The sequence below is a fragment of the Cynara cardunculus genome (genome assembly GCF_001531365.2).
Source record: "Cynara cardunculus var. scolymus isolate 2C chromosome LG 5, CcrdV1, whole genome shotgun sequence".
Taxonomy (NCBI): Eukaryota; Viridiplantae; Streptophyta; class Magnoliopsida; order Asterales; family Asteraceae; genus Cynara; species Cynara cardunculus.
The window spans coordinates 4,749,876-4,770,078 of NC_037532.1; the positions used below are offsets into that span (position 1 = coordinate 4,749,876).

Sequence of the window (20,203 nt, forward strand, 5' to 3'; positions counted from 1 at the left end):
ATAAGAATTGTAAAGACGATGTTGACGTCACGGACTATCAAAACATTTTGTTAACATTCACCCTTTCATCGTCGTATATATAAATGTTGTTCTTGAATAGGGATGATATGTAACATGTGTAATTTTTGGGAAACGACCATGAAAATGGTCAAGGAACAACCCTATTAAAAGGTCGGGAAAACGGCAGGAAAAATGTTCGGGAGAACGGCTGAGAATACGGCCTAGGCCACATGCCAGGCGGCCAAGGGAGTGGGTCGGGCGACTTTAAGGCCGATTTTTATGAGCTTTTTGGAACAAATGGGAGAAAAGACTTTGAGATTGAAGAATCATGTTTGTTGATCTCAAGATTTGGAAGGGTTCTTGGGGATGTTTGCTTGTAGACCTCAAGTCTTCAGCATTTTGGAAGCTATAGATGAGTTCGAAAACTAGGTTTAACCTAACCTAGCAAGTTGAATTCAAATTGCTTTGTGAAAATTTTGTACATGCTAAAATAATTATTTTGAGTTTTAAAGTAGTTTCCATGGTATTTTGAGTTTTCCTGGTTTCCAGATCCATGTTTATAAGGACTTTTTCTGGTTTGAATTCTATGTTTGAGGCTATTGTTTTTTCTTTCTTTCTTTTCTTCAAATCTTGATGTGGGTATCATAGTGGTTATGTTTTTGATACAAAACCGATATCAGATTTGGCCTCAATCCTATTCAAGACGATAGCACAGTGATATCACAATGGGTATCACATTAGTATCACAATGAATTTGTGTATTAAAGTTCTTGGGTATCATAATGTGTATCACAACGGGTTTAGTGGTATCATAGTGGGTATTACATTGTGTTTGTGTCTTACTGCTAGAAGTTCTTAGGTATCATAGTGTGTATCACACTAAAGGTCGTTTGCAAGTATCTTTTCTTTAACAGTGTCGATGTTTTTAGGTATCACATTGTGTATCTTGGTGTTTGCCGGAATAAGTTCACTAGAGGTTGGAGGTTTCTGATCGGAGGTTGGAAGAGGAGAGAGGGGAGAAGAGAGGTGAGAGTTTTAAAATAACCAAATGCTTTTTATTTAAAATTTTAATTCAAAATTACCATGATTATCAATTTCCTAATTTATTCATTGATTTGTGATTGAAATTGGATTTTATGGTTATCAGAAACTAACTAGTTCTCCCTTAAATGTCCCCTCTCTCTCAAGAATTCCCAATGACTTAGGGGTCGTTTACCAAAAACTTACCCGATAAGTTTTTAACGATAACATTTGAACATTATTACTTACTCACAGGATACGATTTTAGTCCACAAAAGCGATACCGTATACAATAATTTACCCGATAAGCTCTTACCGTGGTAAAAGTCGTCGACATCACTTAGCGGATAAGACTCTTGTTTCTTGTCTCCCTCTTAACATGTAAGATTTTTTGTTCTTATTATATTCATCCGCTAAAGAAATATGTCTTAATAAACGTACTTATCTAGATAAACATTTAGTAAACCGCCTCTTAATCTTCAAAATGAGAATGCCCAAATATTCAATGACACGATTATTTGGGAATTGGGGAGCATATTAAGAAAAAGTATATACAAATTAATTCAGTTGGGCTAGGCCCAAAAACCATTTTCATAAGCCCAACTGTTTTTCTGTTTTAGTGAACGTTCAGAATAAACGGCGACGTTTCAGTGGGGCCCACTTTTCTATCTAGTGTAGCCAGAAGATTGCCACTTGTCACAATCAGAACCAATCACCATAAATATCACTCCTTTCCCTGTGAATTCTTTCATCCTCGATCTCCCCCTTCCCTGCAACGTCCAGAAAACGAAAAAAACAAACAACAAATTCAAAAATTTCTCCAACACAAAATCGCTGCAGCCCAATAGCTTGCAGCTCGACCTCCATGAACGGAAGAGCACTTCCGATCAATCTATATTCTCCTCCGGAACGCCACCCTGCGCCGGAGACACCGGTTTATCGGAAACTTTTATGTTCCGAGTCGAATTCGAACTCCAAACTATGTTTCAGAGTTAGGGTTCAGTTCTTATCTAGTTCTTATGTTCATGTTCTTTTGAATGGTTCCGATGTTAGGAGGAATCAGGTGTGGAAGGTGAGGTCGGAAGTGAAATCAGAACCGTATGAACTTTCGAAGTCAGCGCCTGGATCGTTCAAGTTTAAAGAGAAATTGGGAGGCGATGTTGTATCGAAGGATGAAAATGGAGATGAATTTGTTGACAGTGATGTTCCGTGGTGGGAGGAGTTCCCTAAACGTTGGACTATTGTTATTCTCTGTTTTTCTGCTTTCCTTCTCTGCAACATGGATAGAGTAAGCTCCTGTCACTACTATCTTACTGTATATAAATGAATTTATACAAATACCTTAAAACAAACTTGAATTGATCGTGACGTATCACTTAAACGGAACTCTGGTGACACTTGAGAGAACCATGTTTTGGTTAACCTATCTCATTCATGTTTTCTGTTAGTTGTGTACTTGTGTATAATTTTTCCCATATTAAGCTGTTTTCAGCTCAGAATTGAACGGAATTGATTGATCATCTGGTATGTTTAGTGTCTGAAAAACAGAATGAAACTTTGCAATTCCAAGTTGGGATACTTTCATGTCATTTGATGGGGTGTCAATGGGAGAAATTCACTAATCAAATGTTAAACCATAGGGATAGAACTCTCAGTTCTTATGTAACCCCCAAATTTCAACTGACAATACAGCTTTGTAGTTGCCATGTTGGGAGAATTAGAATCTATGATATTGGATCTGGAATTTTTCCTTTTGATAAATAATGAAGTTAGATTTCTCTATGTGGCAGGTGAATATGAGCATTGCTATACTACCAATGTCATCGGAGTTCCATTGGAATTCTACTACTGTTGGTTTGATACAGTCATCGTTTTTCTGGGGCTACCTTCTCACTCAGGTTTTCCCAATTTCTTCCCACATCCATTTGATACTTATTGTTTACATTATTGTTGCTGATAGATTATTAGAATAAAATGCGAATGAATCGACATAGTATTACTGTCAGGACATTGAATTCATTCTTGAGAATACACTGGTCAATTACCAACACCACCAACATCTCTGTTTAGATAATATATGTTGCATCAATGTTATAGATTGTGATTCAAGAAAATATATTACTATGAATGCTTTAAAAGGACGTTGCACTACTTACTAATTAAAAGGAAGTTGCACTACTTACTAATGTGATTATCAAATTGTATTCAAAATCCAGTTGAAAAGTAGTCCTTTAGAGTCTGAAAAACTTTACAAAGATTATTTCATTTATACGGGGATGAAGGTATAATCAATTTGTTCATGTTTATCAATGTAATGAATTAAAAAAAGGTTCAACTGAATGTTGAAAAGTAGCCCTTTTGATATAAATCACGTAGGTGCTGCAACTAGATTGATACTTGATAAAGTTACCAGAAAAGAATTGATGTCGTGGTATGTATTTTGAATTAATGGTAATTAAGCTTAGATTGCAGGAGGTATTTGGGCAGACACTGTAGGTGGGAAACGAGTTTTGGCGTTCGGTGTCATTTGGTGGTCTATAGCAACAGTTCTTACTCCCATTGCTGCAAAATTCGGACTCCCTTTCCTACTCATAGTCCGTGCTTTCATGGGTATAGGCGAGGTTCTTTTTCTTTCTCTTGCATCTCTTTTCAATCTTTGACGATTTGTTTTCATCGATAAACTTTTAGCTTCTCACAAGTTCTGTTGCTTTCTTCTAGGGTGTGGCCATGCCGGCTATGAATAATCTTCTGTCAAAATGGGTTCCTGTTGCAGAGAGAAGTAGATCATTGGCTCTGGTATACAGTGGAATGTACCTTGGCTCCGTCACCGGCCTTGCCTTTTCACCATTCTTAATACATTCTTATGGATGGCCTTCAGTCTTTTTCTCTTTTGGTTCTCTAGGAACAGTGTGGACTGCATTATGGTTAAGTAAGGTATTTTTTCAAATACCATCACTATCCTACTTTTGCAATGATGACAGCTGATTACAAAGGCTATATTTGGCAAGCTAGCTATTGGTTGATAAATTAGTTATGTTTGATAAAAGTTAGCTGATATGCCAGATTACAACATAAAATGCTTAAAAGAACAAGTTGAAAAGCTAATTGGAAAAATATAAGGGGCATAGTCGGAAATTTTTTGTAAAAAAACTACCAGAGCTTATTGAAACGTTTCAAAAAGCTAGTTTATGGCTAAAGAAACAGGGCTTTTCAATAAATTTAAAAGATAAGCTAACTTATGATTGTCAAACAAGGCTGAACTATCACAACCTTCTTTCATCTGTGATATTTCTGTTTTCTTTTTCAAAAATTCTGTTCTGGACACCAAGCATTTTGTATATTTAGGCATACAGTTCACCTCTTGAAGATCCTGAACTTCGTCCTGAAGAAAAGAAGCTGATTTTTCGCAATAGGGTTTCTGAGGAACCTGTTAAAACTATTCCCTGGGGATTGATCTTGTCAAAAGCACCCGTATGGGCTTTGATAACTTGCCATTTTTGTCACAACTGGGGAACGTTTATACTCCTCACATGGATGCCTACCTATTATAATCAGGTTAGTCCTTTTTGCAATATCAGAACTTCCCTTTTGTGTTCTAGGAAATGTTAACCAACTTTATGTGTAAAAAAACGTAGATGCATGATTCCAGAATGTCAAGAAAACCCTACCTAGTACTGGTTTAAGGAATTGAACTTTCCTGTTCTTAATAAAAATGCTACAGGTCCTAGGATTCAATCTAACAGAATCTGGGCTATTCTGTGTATTGCCTTGGCTTACAATGGCGTTCTCGGCCAATCTTGGAGGCTGGATAGCCGACACACTAGTGAGCAAAGGGTGGTCAGTGACCACAGTACGAAAGGTATTCCTCATTCTCACCGTATCTGCTGAAAAATGTATCGATGACTTGATGTTCTATTTTGATCATTCTTTTTGTATCTTATGTGATTTATTCTCTTAAACCCAAACTCAGGTAATGCAGTCAATTGGATTTCTTGGGCCTGCATTTTTCTTATCTCAATTAAGCCATGTCAACTCTCCCGCAATGGCTGTCTTGTGCATGGCGTGTAGTCAGGTTTGTGCTTAATTATATGAAATGATTCTTGTAAGAGCTTAAACACAGGACAGTTAAGGGCTTGTTTGTTAGCAGCTTTATGAGCTTAACGGGACTCGCAACTTATTCGGTCAGCTATACATGACTGTTTGGTAGTGGCTTAATGATATAGAAAGTGACTTATTTAGTAAGTTTTTAGAGGAGTTTTATGCAGAAAGCCAAGTTTTTCCAAACATGCCCCTCCCAACTAAAAAACATATTCCTTCCATCTATGAAAAAACCCTCCTAATCCATACAAATAGATTAATCCACACAGATTATAAGAACGTTATTCCTAAAAACAAAAATTGACCCGATTCTGGGCAGGTTATATTTATGGATAGAAGTTATAGATTTGTGAGCTAAGTTCAAAGTTATAAGCTACCAATAACTTTCACTAAACCAACTTTGTATAGCATAAAGAAATGACCAAATAAGTTTTTTCACTGATGAAGCAATATTTTCCCTTATGAAACAGGGGTCTGATGCATTTTCACAGTCCGGATTATATTCAAATCATCAAGATATTGCCCCTCGATATTCTGTGAGCAGCTCCGTTATCGAACACTTTTAGATTGCCCTTATCACTACATCAAAGATTTTGCTTTACAACAATTAAAAAACCGGTTGTGTTTTTGTGCTTGATAGGGGGTGCTGCTTGGTTTGTCTAATACTGCCGGAGTTCTGGCTGGTGTCTTTGGTACTGCAGCAACCGGTTACATCTTGCAACACGGTACTGTTTTATCCCTTCACCGGAACAAAAACTAGATTATACGAAACATGTGGTCTCTTATCTAACATTGCATGCCCAAATCAAAAAGAAAAATCTCCTTGTGGCCATGGAGGTTCAAATGTGGTGACTCCGGGCTATCTGCAAAGCAGGTGGTCACCCTGAGATTAGTGAGCTCGCACTGTGGGGTTGGATATCCAGGTTAATAAAAAAAAATAGTTCAGGTACTTAACCATTCAAAATGAGATAGTTTGATGAGTTTTTTTTTTTGAACATTTCCCTTTGGAGAATTTCGTTCTTTTTTTTTTAAGTATATAATATTTATATACAGCAAATAAACTTACACACTCTCCTCACATTTGGTTAGGTTTGAACCATTGACCTCCTAGGAGAACAAAGACTCACATACCGCTAAGTCAAAGGCCCTTTGGTTTCTCTTACTTTCTCTATTCATAAAGAATAACAAAAATCTTGCTCAAATATCTATTCTCTCCAAAATGAAGAATCTGTTGGAAATGCTTTTATAGTTGATACGTTGTGAGCAGGTTCATGGGATGAAGTGTTTGAGGTAGCGATCGGGCTGTATTTGGTTGGAACCGTGATATGGAATCTTTTTTCAACGGGCGAGAAAATTATCGACTGAATTACATCAAGTCTCGTTTGCGACCCATGAGGCAAAGTTCAAATCAACATATATTTGTGGAAGCATTGGTGAGAGGGTTGATAGAAAGAAACAAGCCAAATGAAAGCTTAGCTCGAAAAGATGGCAGGAAGGAAGGTAATTTGATCCTGTAAAGTAAGTAGTAAATTATGATCATCTTTTTTTCATACCCATTTCACAAATAGAAACATAGGAGAAGAACAAGAACAAGAACAAGACTAGACACACATTTGGATACACCCTTCTGTATATTGTACGGTAACTACTAATAATAGCAATAATATAGCCATTTCCCCTTTGTATGTAAATATGTAGAATGTGTATGGTTGTACAAGGTTCGTCATTGCGGTTGTTAATTGCGTGTTTCTGATGTCACGGTAGCACCAAAAGCCGTGTAAGGTGAGGTGTGCGTTAGGGCATCTTAAACAGAGGCGGATCCAGGGGGATATTTTTGTGGTTGCACCGTAGGCACACAACCAAACAAAAATGTAGCATCTTTAAGGACTTTAAAACAAAATTACACAGTATCTGAAATTTTTATGGTTGAACGGGTTTCTACTGGAACTCCCTAAATCTACTCCTGATCTTGAGTATATATTGATCTGGGGATTTTTTTGGAGTGGTATCACAAAATAAATACCGTAAGATCTTGAAGTTTCATTTCATATTTTTTTTATATAAACTTCTGAAAATTTAATATTTAGAGCATTTCCAACAAATTCTCCAAAATAGAGATTTTGGAATTTTTTTGCTCCAAAAGATTCCCCTCAAAACCTTCTCCAGAATGAAGAAAGTAGGAGAGAAATGGTGGAATTCTTTAAATTCGGATAACTCTTCAAAAAATGATTAAATTTGAAAGAGAAATTATTTTTAACTCTTTTTACCGATGAGAATCTTTAAAATTAAACGTATAAAAGAGAAATAATATTTTATGAAAGATGTAGAATATTTTAATAATATAATTCATATTACCGAGATCCTTAAGCATTATAAAAAGACGTGCTCTAGAAATAACTCATTACCTTATGAGTGTTGTAATCTCTAAAATACAAAAACTTAAAAATAATATAAATTTTATTTAGAGATTTAAACTTTTGATTCTCCAGAAACTTATGGTTGGATGGTTGCATCCTAAAAAGATCTAGAGACAACCCCATCTTCTTAGCGGTTTTTATAGGGAACCACTCGGGCTCAGGCCACCCTTTTAAAGGTAGGTCCGCCCCTGTTCTAGAAACAAGTTATGACACGAGTTTTATAAGTAATTAGTTGTGTATCCGTGTAATGCGGCGGGAGTCGTGAATTTTAATTATTTTGAAGTTTCACTGGTTCTATTAGAGAAGATTTAACGATGATGTAAGTTACACCTGATCTTTACGTATTAATACAATTTGAATAAATAAGAGTTATGGTTCAAATTATAGTTTATCGATGAAAAAAAGTGTATGATGGTTTAAAATCATATATAATTATAATCCAATATATTTAAACGACCCCACAAATGTATTCGATTTAAAGAGAAAAGAATCAAGAGATCGAAAGCGAGATCGAGAGTTCTAGAGCAACTGAATGTAAGATGAATGAATAACTCATGGTGAATATCATTTTGAATCTCACATTGAGGGATGGAGAGAAGACATAGAGGTATGCGAGGGTGAAGACATGAGTGAAAGGTGTCAAAAATATCTTGGTACCATGAAAATAAAAAGTAATAATGTGCATTGATAACTTGTATTATATGTTATTTTAGTTGTAGATTAAGAGATTTTAAGACTAAATGCATAAAGTAGTAGTACGTAATGCATTATGAGTTGTTTTCAAGACTTTGTGCATAAATGTGTAGTATTTTGTGCATTAAAATTTGTTTTTAAAACTTTTGACAAATCTGGTTTATAAGGTAATATAGATTATTCAATTTTTTTTATAACAAAGAAGTTCTTAAAATTGTCTTATATTTTATACGTTTTTTAAGCTCTTGATATGATTTTCTTTTATATATGAATTTAATTGATTTAATATTATTGAGTTACAATATAAAACATATATGTATGTAGTATATATAATATATACTGATTTTTGTCGTTATAAGTTATGTCTTGAAACACATTAAGAGGCCGTTTATCAAACACTTATCCAGTAAGCGCTTACCGGTAAAATTTAACACTACCACTTACTTACCGGGTAAGACTTTTGTCCATCAAAATGGCATTGTATGCAACAATTTACCCAGTAAGCACTTATCATGGTAAGAGTCGTCGCCCCTCACTTACCGGGTAAGACTCTCGGTCCTTGTCTCCCTCTTATTCGGTAAGATTCTTGATCCTTACCATATTCATCCGGTAAGATAATGGGACTTGGATAATGCTTACCTGGGTAAGTGTTTGTTAAACGGCCCATAAGGCTTTCATCACATCATCTATTAACCTTTGAACTTTGTGCTTTTTAAAGCTTCACATTGCAAGATTCAACAATCAGACCGTTTGCGTTAATGACCGAAAAAGTAACAACTTGGCGTTCCATACATAAATCATGACATGGACAATTAATACAAGTAGATAGTCGCATGTCCTTCATGTGACCCTTTTATTGTAATTCAAGTTCTTCCTCCTTTCATTTTGTATGAGATTCAGATATTTTAATATGGGGTGTGCTAGATACACCCCTGACTAAGGGTGCTTATGGGTTGAGTTGATCGAGTTGAAGACATTTGAACAACCCAAGCCGATGCTTGCGGTTTGAAATTTTTTAACCCAACTCAACCCGAACCAAAGTGCAACCCAACCCAACCCGGACGGGTTGGTCGATTTGATACTTTAGTACATTAAATATTCTTCTAACCTAGAATATGTTATTTCTCTACTCATAATTTTTTTTTTTCATCATCAACCATTTGATACATCTTATCCATAATTCTTACGTATATCACATTCAGTAAATTTTCTCAATTTACATATATACGTTCACCGTTACTGAACATACTTACGAATAAGTTATATAAAAATGTGAATAGATTGAAAATACGTGTATATGAAGAGCATACATAATAGTGTAATTGTCTAATGTACATATTAATAGAAATTCAACAATCATATTAAATCCAAGAAATAAAAGTCTATCGGGTTGGGTTGGGTTCAAATAATAGTAACTCAATGTCAACCCAATACCTATGGTTTGACAATTTTACAACTCAATTAGACATCGGGTTGCTTCGGGTTGAGTTATTTCATGTTGAAGTTGGGTATTTTCGGGTTGAGTTATTTCGGGTTGCTAACATTTCAGTTTCAAAAACTATATGATGACACCTAATAAAACAATACGATGACACCATTTAGAAATGCAATTTTTCCCTTACAACAGAACTATGATGTGGTGGCCCGTGCCACCGTATCATTCCATTTGGGAGACCTGCCTAGCTTATGCTTAAATTCTCTAAAATAGAAGGTGTTAGACTTAAATGTAACTTTTAAGATATTTTAACTTTTGGTTTTCTGTTTTATAAAAATTATAGAGATCTATTGGAAATGCTTAGTAAGTAGAGTTGCATTTTGCCCACCGCTGTTTAATTCCTTCTTTTACCGGAGTAGACTAAATACATCATTATGTATTGTTAAATGCAAATTACCTACCAATTATCTTTTCACATACATCAACATCAAGACTTGCTTTTAAAACATCTTCGATACTAGATTCTTATAAGCAAAAAGTATACATTCTTAAGGCGTGTTTGGAATTGTTTATAAAAACAACTCATTGACTTATTCCGGTATGACACCAGTAATAAGCACTTTTGAGTGTTTGGATAAACAACTTATACCAATGTCAAACCGCTAATAAGAAGTTTTTGAAGAAGTTAAACCCTTCTGACTTATAATAAGTTGATAAATGCTTTTATAGAGAAACATAAATTGTTTTAAATAAACAATCTTAGAAGAAGCACCATTAAAAAGAGTTCTTCTAAAAATCCCACTTTCTTTGAGTTCCTGTATAAGAACCTTGGTTCTTATCTTGAACTTGGTGTGAAATGATTTTTTTATTAACCTTTTTCTACATTTTATTGATATTATAATTAGCATTGATGTTTGAAAAAATAAATGAAACCCACAAAGGTTCTTATAAGAACTATTGTTGTGAAGTTTCACGTAGGTTCTTAATATAGGGGCCGTTTACCAAACGTTTACCTGGGTAAGCACTTACCAAGTCACATTATCTCACCGGATGAATGCGGTAAGGACCAAGAGTCTTACCCGGTAAGTGAGAGCGACGACTCTTACCACGGTAAGCACTTACCGTGTAAATTGTTACATGCGATGTCGTTTTGGTGGACTAAAATCTTATCCGGTAAATAAATAGTAGTGTTAAATTTAATGATGTTACAGGAAAAAATACAGAAAGTAGGTTATGATGTGACATCCCTCTCATATTGTATGAACCAAAGTATGAGAACGAGGTAAAATGGTCAATTTTGTGAGGGAACATGTAGAGCCTACACTGTACGGGAACACCAGCACCAGCCATGACTATAAACCACAACATGTGATGTCTCCTCTTTCATTCAATTCTACAGCTATATCTTCACCAAATAAACATACAAGATCCAACTACTAACCCTACCATTGATCTCCGAACGATTTCCGGAACCAAATAAAAACATCGGGGTTTTTTTTAAAGTTTATAATTTTAAAATCAAATGTAACGAATCATATAATCATGAACACGAATGAATTCAACAGGAAACAGAACTGGACCTGGTTAACGAAGAAGATGAGTTGATGAACTCGATGCAATCTTTAACAGCTTCTGCTCTTTGGGAATCAAATGGAGACAAAGAAATACGTTTTGGTGTTGCCGATGAAGAAACCTTTTTGGAACCCCGTTTCCGAGGAGCCACGAAACAAAAAACCGCCACCATCCAATCACCAACATGTTTAAGGTATCTCACAGGCACCATAAACCTGCAAATCTTTGTTCCACCGACGACCGTTTTACTCGAATTCGGTTTGCAGGACATAGTAGCCTTCGACTCTATGCGTTTACACACAATACTGTGCGTGCTTATGGGGTGAGAGGAGATGTGGAGACAGAATCAAGTTCAAGATATACATACAATGTTAGTGTATGTATATATGTTAAGAGAGGTAGTAGGAGGTCTTTATATGCAATAGAACAATAGAAGCATTACTTACGCATAGCTAAGTTGTACGGTACAAGGGATTTTATCAATGAAGTCATGGGGGTACCATGAAACCAGTTCTTGAACTAGACCTACCAGTAGTACAAAGAAATTAAGGTTATAAGGAACAATCTGACGTGTTCTTAATATGTACTGTATGTGGGACTTCCATGCCATCATTTCACAAGTAGCACTTTAGCGTCTTGTTAACTGTTATTTATAAATACTAAATTCATAAAACTTAGATTTCGCAAGTTGTTAAAGTGTTACTTACAAAATATTGGTTATTAAAGTCAATTATGTAAAAAAGCGCTATAAAGTGAATTTAGAGGTCAAAAATAGCTATTTTAAGACAATTTCCTGAACACATACTTAGCCTTTTGTGCTTTAGATTAACAAGGTACTGAACAGATGCCTTTTTCAGAGTTGGAAAAGTACTACTTTTAACAAAATATGACAACCCCATAAAGAAGAATATTTTCCACAACTTCGATCTGTATTTCAGATTTATTACACGACAAACAGCACGCCCTTCGGCCCAAGTAAATGTCTACAATGAAAAAGACACGGTTATAAAAATGTGTAATTGTTACACTTTTTAATTAACAAAATGACAATTCCATCCTTAATGAAAGAGGGAGTAATCGATTTATTCATCTCATAACTAAAGGAAGAGTCGGAACTCGGAAGTGGGTACTTTTTTGAAAGCGGACATTTATTTTAGGACAAACTAAATAGAAACGTGGACACTTATTTTGGGACAGAGTATTTAAGAAATAATGCATACTTTATTGGATGGACCTGTAGAGGCTTGTTAAAATCTTCTCTTCCTTGATACTATTGATCGGACATAATACATTAAATATCATATTCCCAACATTTAATTCGTGGGGAAGGGTAGTATCATGAATATTAACCGGTCTTTACTTGTAAGGCCTAGTCAATGGATCCACAAGGGGTTGTGTAACTTGTGTTAAGATGCATATTTAAACAACACCAAACAAACCCAGTATATCACATCTAAAGGTAATGTCTAGGGTAAGATGTATGCATACCTGATATCTACCCTAAAGAGTAGGACATTTGTTTCCAAAAAGACCCCCGACAAGTGAGAAGTGTGTGAAAGTGAACAGAAATAATAAGCTAACGTTTGAAAAACTAGATATGAGTAAGCAATAGCAATAGAGGAAGACAAATATGAGTAAGCAACAACAACATAAATAGAGGCAAGTACAGGGAAAATATAGCCAACGTGTCGAAACTACACACCCTTATCTAAGGATCATTTGATCTACGTGTTCTATGTACATCTATCACAAAATATGCACTCTTCAATAGGAAGTTAGGAACTATATGGATATCTTTTGATATGATTCAAGAATTCTTGACCAACAGAAATTCCCAGGCAACATAATAAACATGTCAGAATTTAACCATGTTCTTTTCTCCCAAAAGGCTGAGGAAGGAAGGCGTTAATTCAGTTATCCCACACGATAAACAATGACCATTGTCGAGATCTCCTCAAACACAACACATATAACCTACTAAATAGACCTACAAAAGCTTGTGTGTGAAGAGATGTCTTTTTCTTATGCACTAATAATAGAGAAAAGATACCAAAAATAGTATTTCTAAAAGCTCAAATACACACCTATCTCCATCTATCAAGAATCAATGCTTATAGACCAAACTTGTATTAAATGGTTAAATATGGTTGCTGTATGCATGGTATTTCTAAAAGGGAAGAAAAAAAGATCATACCGACTCAATGACATCTCAAATGCTCCCCATCCTGCTGAGAGCTTCACTTTCATCTCATTTTGACCTTTTTTCCCATTATCAAATAGAATACTTGCCACAAACACAAATAGAAACCAAACAAAACAAGCCTAGTATGTCCCACCCTGAGGTGGGGTGGGGGTGGGATGTATGAAGATCTTACCTCTACCCCAAAGAGTAAAGCAGTTGGTTCTGTGAAAACCCCTGGCCCCTGAGGTGTGGAAAGTGCGTGAAGAGTAAAGATAAAGAAGATAAGAAAAAATTGAACATATGGAAAGGGCTACAAACGCACAAATAGATGAATCCTATATGATCAATTGATGTTCTTTGAGAGTATTGCCAGAATATACAAGAATCTTGACAAAGAAAGAATAGGTTGATGGATGTAAACCATAACTCTTTTCTGCTCAACGGAGTAAATAATAAACCCACTGAACCATGTGTTTATAACACAAAAACCTCTATATAAAGCAGCAATAAAGTTACAAACTGGTAAAGAGAACACATAGTAGATATTCAACTTGCAATACCATTGAGGAGCGCTCACATTTGAAATCTCAAATAACTAAATATGAGTGTGTATGCACCATCTAAAAGAGCATCTCTCCATGGCCATTTTACCATTTTTTTAATTCAATTTTGAATCATAAGAGATCCCAATCACAATCGACCACATTTCACCACAACATGAACTTGTAGAACAGCCTTAAATTGCAACATGCAGAAAAACCTTCACCCTATAACCAGTTTTAAAGTGCCTAAAAGGATAAACCAATCCAATCTCTAATGTAGGTAACTAGTCATCATCCTTTACAAGCAGTACCTCAGTACCGCCATCAATGGCACCATCCAAAAAATCCCTTAATTCTTCGATATTTCCAAATGAGTAAGGAGATTCAAAGTCACTATCCAAGTTATACCAAACCCCATTAATCCTTCTCAAGGAAACCCAATGTCTGCTCCTCCAAAACCCACCATACCTTTTTACAGGAATATTTAGCACAATTCCCATTAATTTCCCTTCAGATTCATCAAGATTAATGGAAGAAGCTCGATTACGCCGATCATGCCAAACTACCCGCTTCCCCTTTCCTTCCACCGCAGAAATTAACACATTTATATCATAGTTACCTGTTAGTGAATTATGATGAGGCTTGAAGATAACCGAAAAGGGTGTCCAATTTCCTTTGTATGGATCTTCTAGGACAAGTTTTTCAGCTATATCATCCAAATCTTTTCGTGTAAATGCATGCTTCTCCTGAATCACAACAAAAAGAAAGTAAAGAACTTGTAACCGAACTTGTAACCCAAGAGAGGGGTATATAAAGATAACAAAATTTTCATGATCAACCATCATTACTAGAATGAGACAATCACTAATAAGCTCTTTGCTAATATTCAGGGTGCATTTAAATCATAAAACTTAAGAGGAATCTATACCTAATTTCGGAACTTATGGAGTAATTAATCAACAAAATTAACCAAAACTGCAATCAATTCTAAACAAAATGATCTGATTTAATTCCTCTATTGTTAGTACAATCCACCAAAGAATTCCTGCAAACAAAACAAAATAATACCCAATCGAATTCAAAGATTTAAATACAAAACCTAAACGAATTTAAAACCTGGAAAAGATTGTTGAGCGAGTGTAGCAGGCAAAATTGTAACTTCTGCCTTTCATGATATATCTGCTTCTTTTCATCCGCCATGAATTCTTTTGCAGCTAGTGTAAAATATGGGGTTTTACCGCGAGGGTTTCGATAGAGAGAGAGGCAAAACCGCCATAAGAATACAAGTTAAATAATTAATCGCACTCTGGAGTTGGAGGTTATAAAGATTACGTTTTAGTTCATAAAACCTCCCTAGATACAATTTGGTACCAAAGATCCACAAAGTCCGGCCCGGTCCCCGGAGGGTCTGGTAGGCAACCCGATATCTTTTTTAAAAAAAATGGGTCTGAATCGATTGATGTATATAGTAAAAGACAAATCTACCCTTGCCACAAATGAATAATCTTTAACATCCAAATGGATTGAAAATTTTGTATTTATCATATACAAAAAATAATAATAACAATAACATTAAGATATTAAATACTTAGTAGGACTACATGTCTACATCTATATCTACGATCTATCTCTGAACCAACTGTGCATGGTGCAATTGCCCAAGCGTCTACGACTTGGCAAGATAGTTCAAATATTTTCAAGTCCAAATATAAATCTTGGTGAAAATTTCAACATTTCACATGTGGGTTTTCGATCTTTCCTGATAAATTCAAAGTCTTTAAGATTGTGCACCTGAAATTTTCTTGATCTTGAGATGGGGTGGTCTTCGATTAACCACCGGATGTATTTCTACTGTCGTTGCTGGTGGTTCTTGACATCGGGTTCGTCTACCTTGCTGCTCGAATAGTTTATCATATTCATTACTTCTGTTGATCTTTTTGAAGGTGATCGTTCTTTGTTGGAGGTAAACTATCAGAAGGATCTTTCTCAGTTGGTGGTAGAATAGCAGGTTCCGATTGATCCAATGGTTCAACCGATTGGTGAACCTCATTCACCACTTCATGAACAAAGTTGGATGATGATCCCTGATCAAATGATGATTCTGACTGTAAAACAGATATGGGATTCTGATGTTCCATCTCAGAATTAGATACTTTTGTTTCCAAACTCCTAGTTTTAGTTTCTAAAATCTGGTCTTTGGTTTCTTGATTTGGTACCACATTATCCATCTTACAAGTCGAACAAGAGGATGTACCCTGTGTCAATCGTCTATCTTTTTCTGTAAAATAGTGGGCATCTTGTTCATCGATCTTTTCTGGCATCATGATTGATTCAAGAGGCTCTCGATCCAGGGCCCATCTTGAAAATCCGGCTTCTGTAGTTTCTTGATCACTCTTCTCATCTATATCTCTCAATCTTGTTTCATGTACATCCATTTCAGATTGGTCGGTTGAGTTCATCACACTTCCTTTACCCTTTTCCGTATCTATTGAAGCTTCATCATCAAAAGATGAGATGTTTGTTGATGGAGGTGAACTAATTTCTGAAACCTCGACCTGCATATCAGAAGCAACAGAATAGGTTGAAGTATAATGAATCCGCTTATTGCCCCCAAAAAAGAAACCATCGGTTTTTGATTTGTCAAACAGTGTGGACGGACCACAGTCATATGATTCAGCATGTCTGTGAAAATTGTTTTTTGCTGAAACTACTCTCATTCGCGACATACTGAGACAATGCAAGATTGCTTCTTTGTTTGGCCTTAAGATGGGTTCATCTTCGCTTGAGGAAGATGTGGAACTTGATTGATCACTGGATACATCATGGTGAACCTCCTCCTGTTCTTCTTTCGTATATGTTTCAGTTCCAGCTGCTTCATCAGGAATGGAAACCACATCAACCGCCTTTTCGGCTGCTTCTTCAGGGATGGAAACTGCATCTACCACCTTTTCCAAGGATTCACCTTCTACTCTGGCATGGTAATCACCAATGGCATCATTAGGAATCAGACCATCTTGTTGAGGTTGTTTGTCGTCATCTTCCTTGTTTTCTAGGAAACAAAATTCAGCATCATGATACGAAGTTGAGCGATTTAAGCACCATTTGCTTCATTAAGTTTGTCTATGGTCGGCAAACTAACTGATAAGCTAGTTTAGTCATGTTCGTAAAAACTAGCTAATAAGCCAGATAACAATATAAATTGACCTAAAATGATAATGTTGAAGAATTAATTTAAAAAAATATAAGGGGCATAATTGGAAAAAAATCGAAAAAAGCCTTATTGAAATGCTACTTCAATTAGCATTACAAAACTGGCTTATAGGCTAGTTTACGGCTAACAAACTGGACTTTTTCAATAAGCTCAGAAAAAGAAATTAGCTTATGACCTTAAATAATCAGAATGCTAGAATTAGATGTGCCAAATTGTATTTACCTACTGATGAAGTCACCAGTTTCCCAGAGCTTAACTGCTTGATGGCAAAATCACTGCCAAAATTTATTGTTTCTGGAGGTAAGAAATTGCCTAAACTGAATCTCACATGCTTGCAGAAGATGGGTTCTTTCTGGTTAGTAGCCTTGAACTCTTCTTGGAAGCTATCACCGGTTAGAATCGGCTTTTCTTCATGTGGATCATAAGGAAGGTCAAAAGGGTTGCTTTTGACCACATACGATGGAGCTGAACCAGGAGGAGATGAAGTAGGATCTCCTGAACTTTTTGCAAGAAATGGATTTATTTTGGGGATATGGAGGGAAGAAATTTGACCAGAGCTGATATTTCCCGTTCCATTTCTTCTAACCTGAAAACTCGACCACTTTCTCGATCTTCTTCTCTCCATCAGACTCTCCAATCTCTTCGTTCTTTCGTCCTCCGAAACTCCAAGATCCATTATACTCTTTTCATCATCTTCTACCCACCTAACGGTCTTCTTCCCATGATCATGTTTCTTTTCTTTGTCTTCACAAACATCCAAACTTTTCTGTACTGTATCTTTATGAATATCAAAACCACATTTTCGATACTCTTCATCAAATATGTAACGGTCTGCAGGCATCAAAGCTTGAGAACCAGCAACAGATTCCACCATCACCTCTCGTATCTCTTTCAGATTCTCCTCAATTAAGGTTCTCTTATCAACCAAATTATTGTCAAATATTTCATTACTTGTCTCTTTGGCATTTTGCCAAACACCGGGTGGATCATGCATGGAACTACTCTGATTATATTGATTGGGACCACGAACACGATTCTTAGACCTAAAACTCCTACGAGACTGCAATTCCTTCCATCTTTTACCTTTTGTTCCTACACTTTTAGCCTTTGGACGATCCATACCTATGAATAATACTTTATGAACAAGAAACGCAAACCCAAAGACAGGGGAAGAATATGCTAAAGCGATGAAGGCTAAAGGAAAAAACAAAAACAAAAGGAATAAGAAAACCACGATACATAAACGAATTGGGTATTTCTTAACACAGCATAAACAATTTTGACCCACATTTTTCACAATTTTGATCACAAGAATTTGAACCTCGTTCACGCCCATACTAATTTCTAAATACCTACTACTTCTAGCCTCCCAAATAACACATACATCCTTTTCAAATTCGTTTCTTCCTACGCCCAACTCGCAAGATATCCATCAGAATAAAAGCTATGAGATCAATTCGAATCACATAGACGACCAAAATCGATGAAAGAATTAAAAAAATGAAACAAAACCCATTGAGGGAATTTAAATGAAACAAAAATGGATCAACGATGGCTATGCCTGTCATGTGTGAATTTTCTTACCTTACCTAGAATTGGATCATGAAAAAAAGTTGTCTGATTGAAAACTATCAGAATTTTTTCACGTGATTGCTAATGTGGGCGCGTTTTTCTTCGGCTGTGAGCTTTGTTGGATCCTCAAATTCAGGACTTCCCGAAATTTCGACAACACACGTATTTACACGCATTCATCCATGAGACCATGAATTTGTTCGACGAGCAAGTGAGATTAGAGCTTGTGTGGTGCTATCTTGGATATCTCCTTCTTCCTTCGTCGTCTTTAGTCTCTGGTTATGAATTTTAAACGCCATAGTTGGATACTTTTACAGCAGAAAAATCGGAAAACTTAATGTGGTCTATGTTTCAAAAATCGGTTCGACCCGGGAAATATGACAGTTGGAAGGATATTATACAAATCATAGTCGATTATTTAATACATTACTTAGAAAACAAGATATTATCATTACCGCCTGATTAATTAGACATCCAACCTGTAATCACAACGACCCAATTGCAAAAGCGGAGCTCTACCAACTGAACTTAAGGGTTGTTTACCAAATTTTCTATTAAGTCTTGTATGGATAAATTTGTCTGTCCGGATAAATTTGTCTGTCTAGATAAATTTATGTTGTTGTTTACTTTTCTGTCTGAATCAACAGTCTGAATAACAGAAATGATCAATTTACCCCTCAACAAACAGCAAATACCCAAAAAAGGCAAACAACAACTTGAAATTTCTTGTTTCCATGATATATACCATAATCTCTATTTACTAATCAACTAAAGGTGCAAACAACAGCTTGAAATTTCTTGTACCCAATTTCTAATTTTCAAATGTTTCACAGTCATTGTAACCTAAAACCTAAGTAGGACAAAGAATATAACCAAAACCCATAATCACCAAATGCCATACACAACTCTGTGATTTTTGAAACATTAACAAGTAAACAAATGTAATACAAACAACAAATATTAACAGGTAAACAAACCTTAAGCAAACAGCAAATACCTTAAGCAAACAACAAAAATTAACAGCAGCAAATACCTTAATCGATCGATTTTGGAGAAGAGAGCAACAACCATCGATCGATGGAGAAGAGAGCAACAGCCGTCGATCGATGGAGAAGAGACCAACAGCCGTCGATCGATGGAGAAGAGACCAACAGTCGATTGATGGAGAAGAGATCGAAGGTCTTGCGTTGAGAGAGGCACGACAATAGGGTGTTGGATCGATGGAGAAGAGACGTGAGTTGAGAGAGGCGCGACTATTGTGTAAGGGTAGGGCAAGTCTTTTACCTTGGCTTAACCTAGACAACACAGGTTTTTCATCTGGGCGAATAAGCCCATTTATGAGCGAATAAGCCTCAAGTAAACGTGCCGTACTTGTTAAATTTTAAATATATCACATTGAATTATTTTTCTCAATTTGTATATATATATATATATATATATATATATATATATATATATATA

At 35.8% G+C, this 20,203-nt stretch overlaps 3 protein-coding genes across 4 annotated transcripts; 1 reads left to right on the forward strand and 2 right to left on the reverse strand.

Moving 5' to 3' along the window:
- Nucleotides 1-1,810: 1,810 nt before the first annotated feature.
- LOC112513578 (sodium-dependent phosphate transport protein 1, chloroplastic-like) lies at nt 1,811-6,805 on the forward strand. Its single transcript, XM_025119881.1, has 10 exons — nt 1,811-2,308; nt 2,811-2,918; nt 3,486-3,641; nt 3,739-3,954; nt 4,366-4,575; nt 4,742-4,879; nt 4,991-5,092; nt 5,589-5,654; nt 5,759-5,843; nt 6,386-6,805. Exons 1-10 carry the CDS (start codon nt 1,886-1,888, stop codon nt 6,481-6,483), a joined length of 1,602 nt encoding a protein of 533 aa, XP_024975649.1. The 5' UTR covers nt 1,811-1,885; the 3' UTR covers nt 6,484-6,805.
- A 4,319-nt stretch (nt 6,806-11,124) lies between these two features.
- On the reverse strand, nt 11,125-15,275 carry LOC112512734 (josephin-like protein). Of its 2 annotated transcripts, XM_025118850.1 has the most exons (4): nt 15,076-15,261; nt 14,579-14,705; nt 13,611-13,658; nt 11,125-11,760 (listed from the first exon to the last, which is right to left on the reverse strand). In XM_025118850.1, exons 1-4 carry the CDS (start codon nt 15,157-15,159, stop codon nt 11,678-11,680), a joined length of 342 nt encoding a protein of 113 aa, XP_024974618.1. In that variant the 5' UTR covers nt 15,160-15,261; the 3' UTR covers nt 11,125-11,677. The 2 variants fall into 2 exon arrangements, with proteins under 2 accessions (XP_024974618.1, XP_024974616.1); XM_025118848.1 differs by lacking the exons at nt 11,125-11,760; nt 13,611-13,658 and having other exon boundaries at nt 13,726-14,705; nt 15,076-15,275.
- A 484-nt stretch (nt 15,276-15,759) lies between these two features.
- LOC112512248 lies at nt 15,760-18,506 on the reverse strand. The gene is made up of 2 exons (XM_025118115.1): nt 17,393-18,506; nt 15,760-17,008 (listed from the first exon to the last, which is right to left on the reverse strand). Exons 1-2 carry the CDS (start codon nt 18,504-18,506, stop codon nt 15,879-15,881), a joined length of 2,244 nt encoding a protein of 747 aa, XP_024973883.1. The 3' UTR covers nt 15,760-15,878.
- Nucleotides 18,507-20,203: the final 1,697 nt, after the last annotated feature.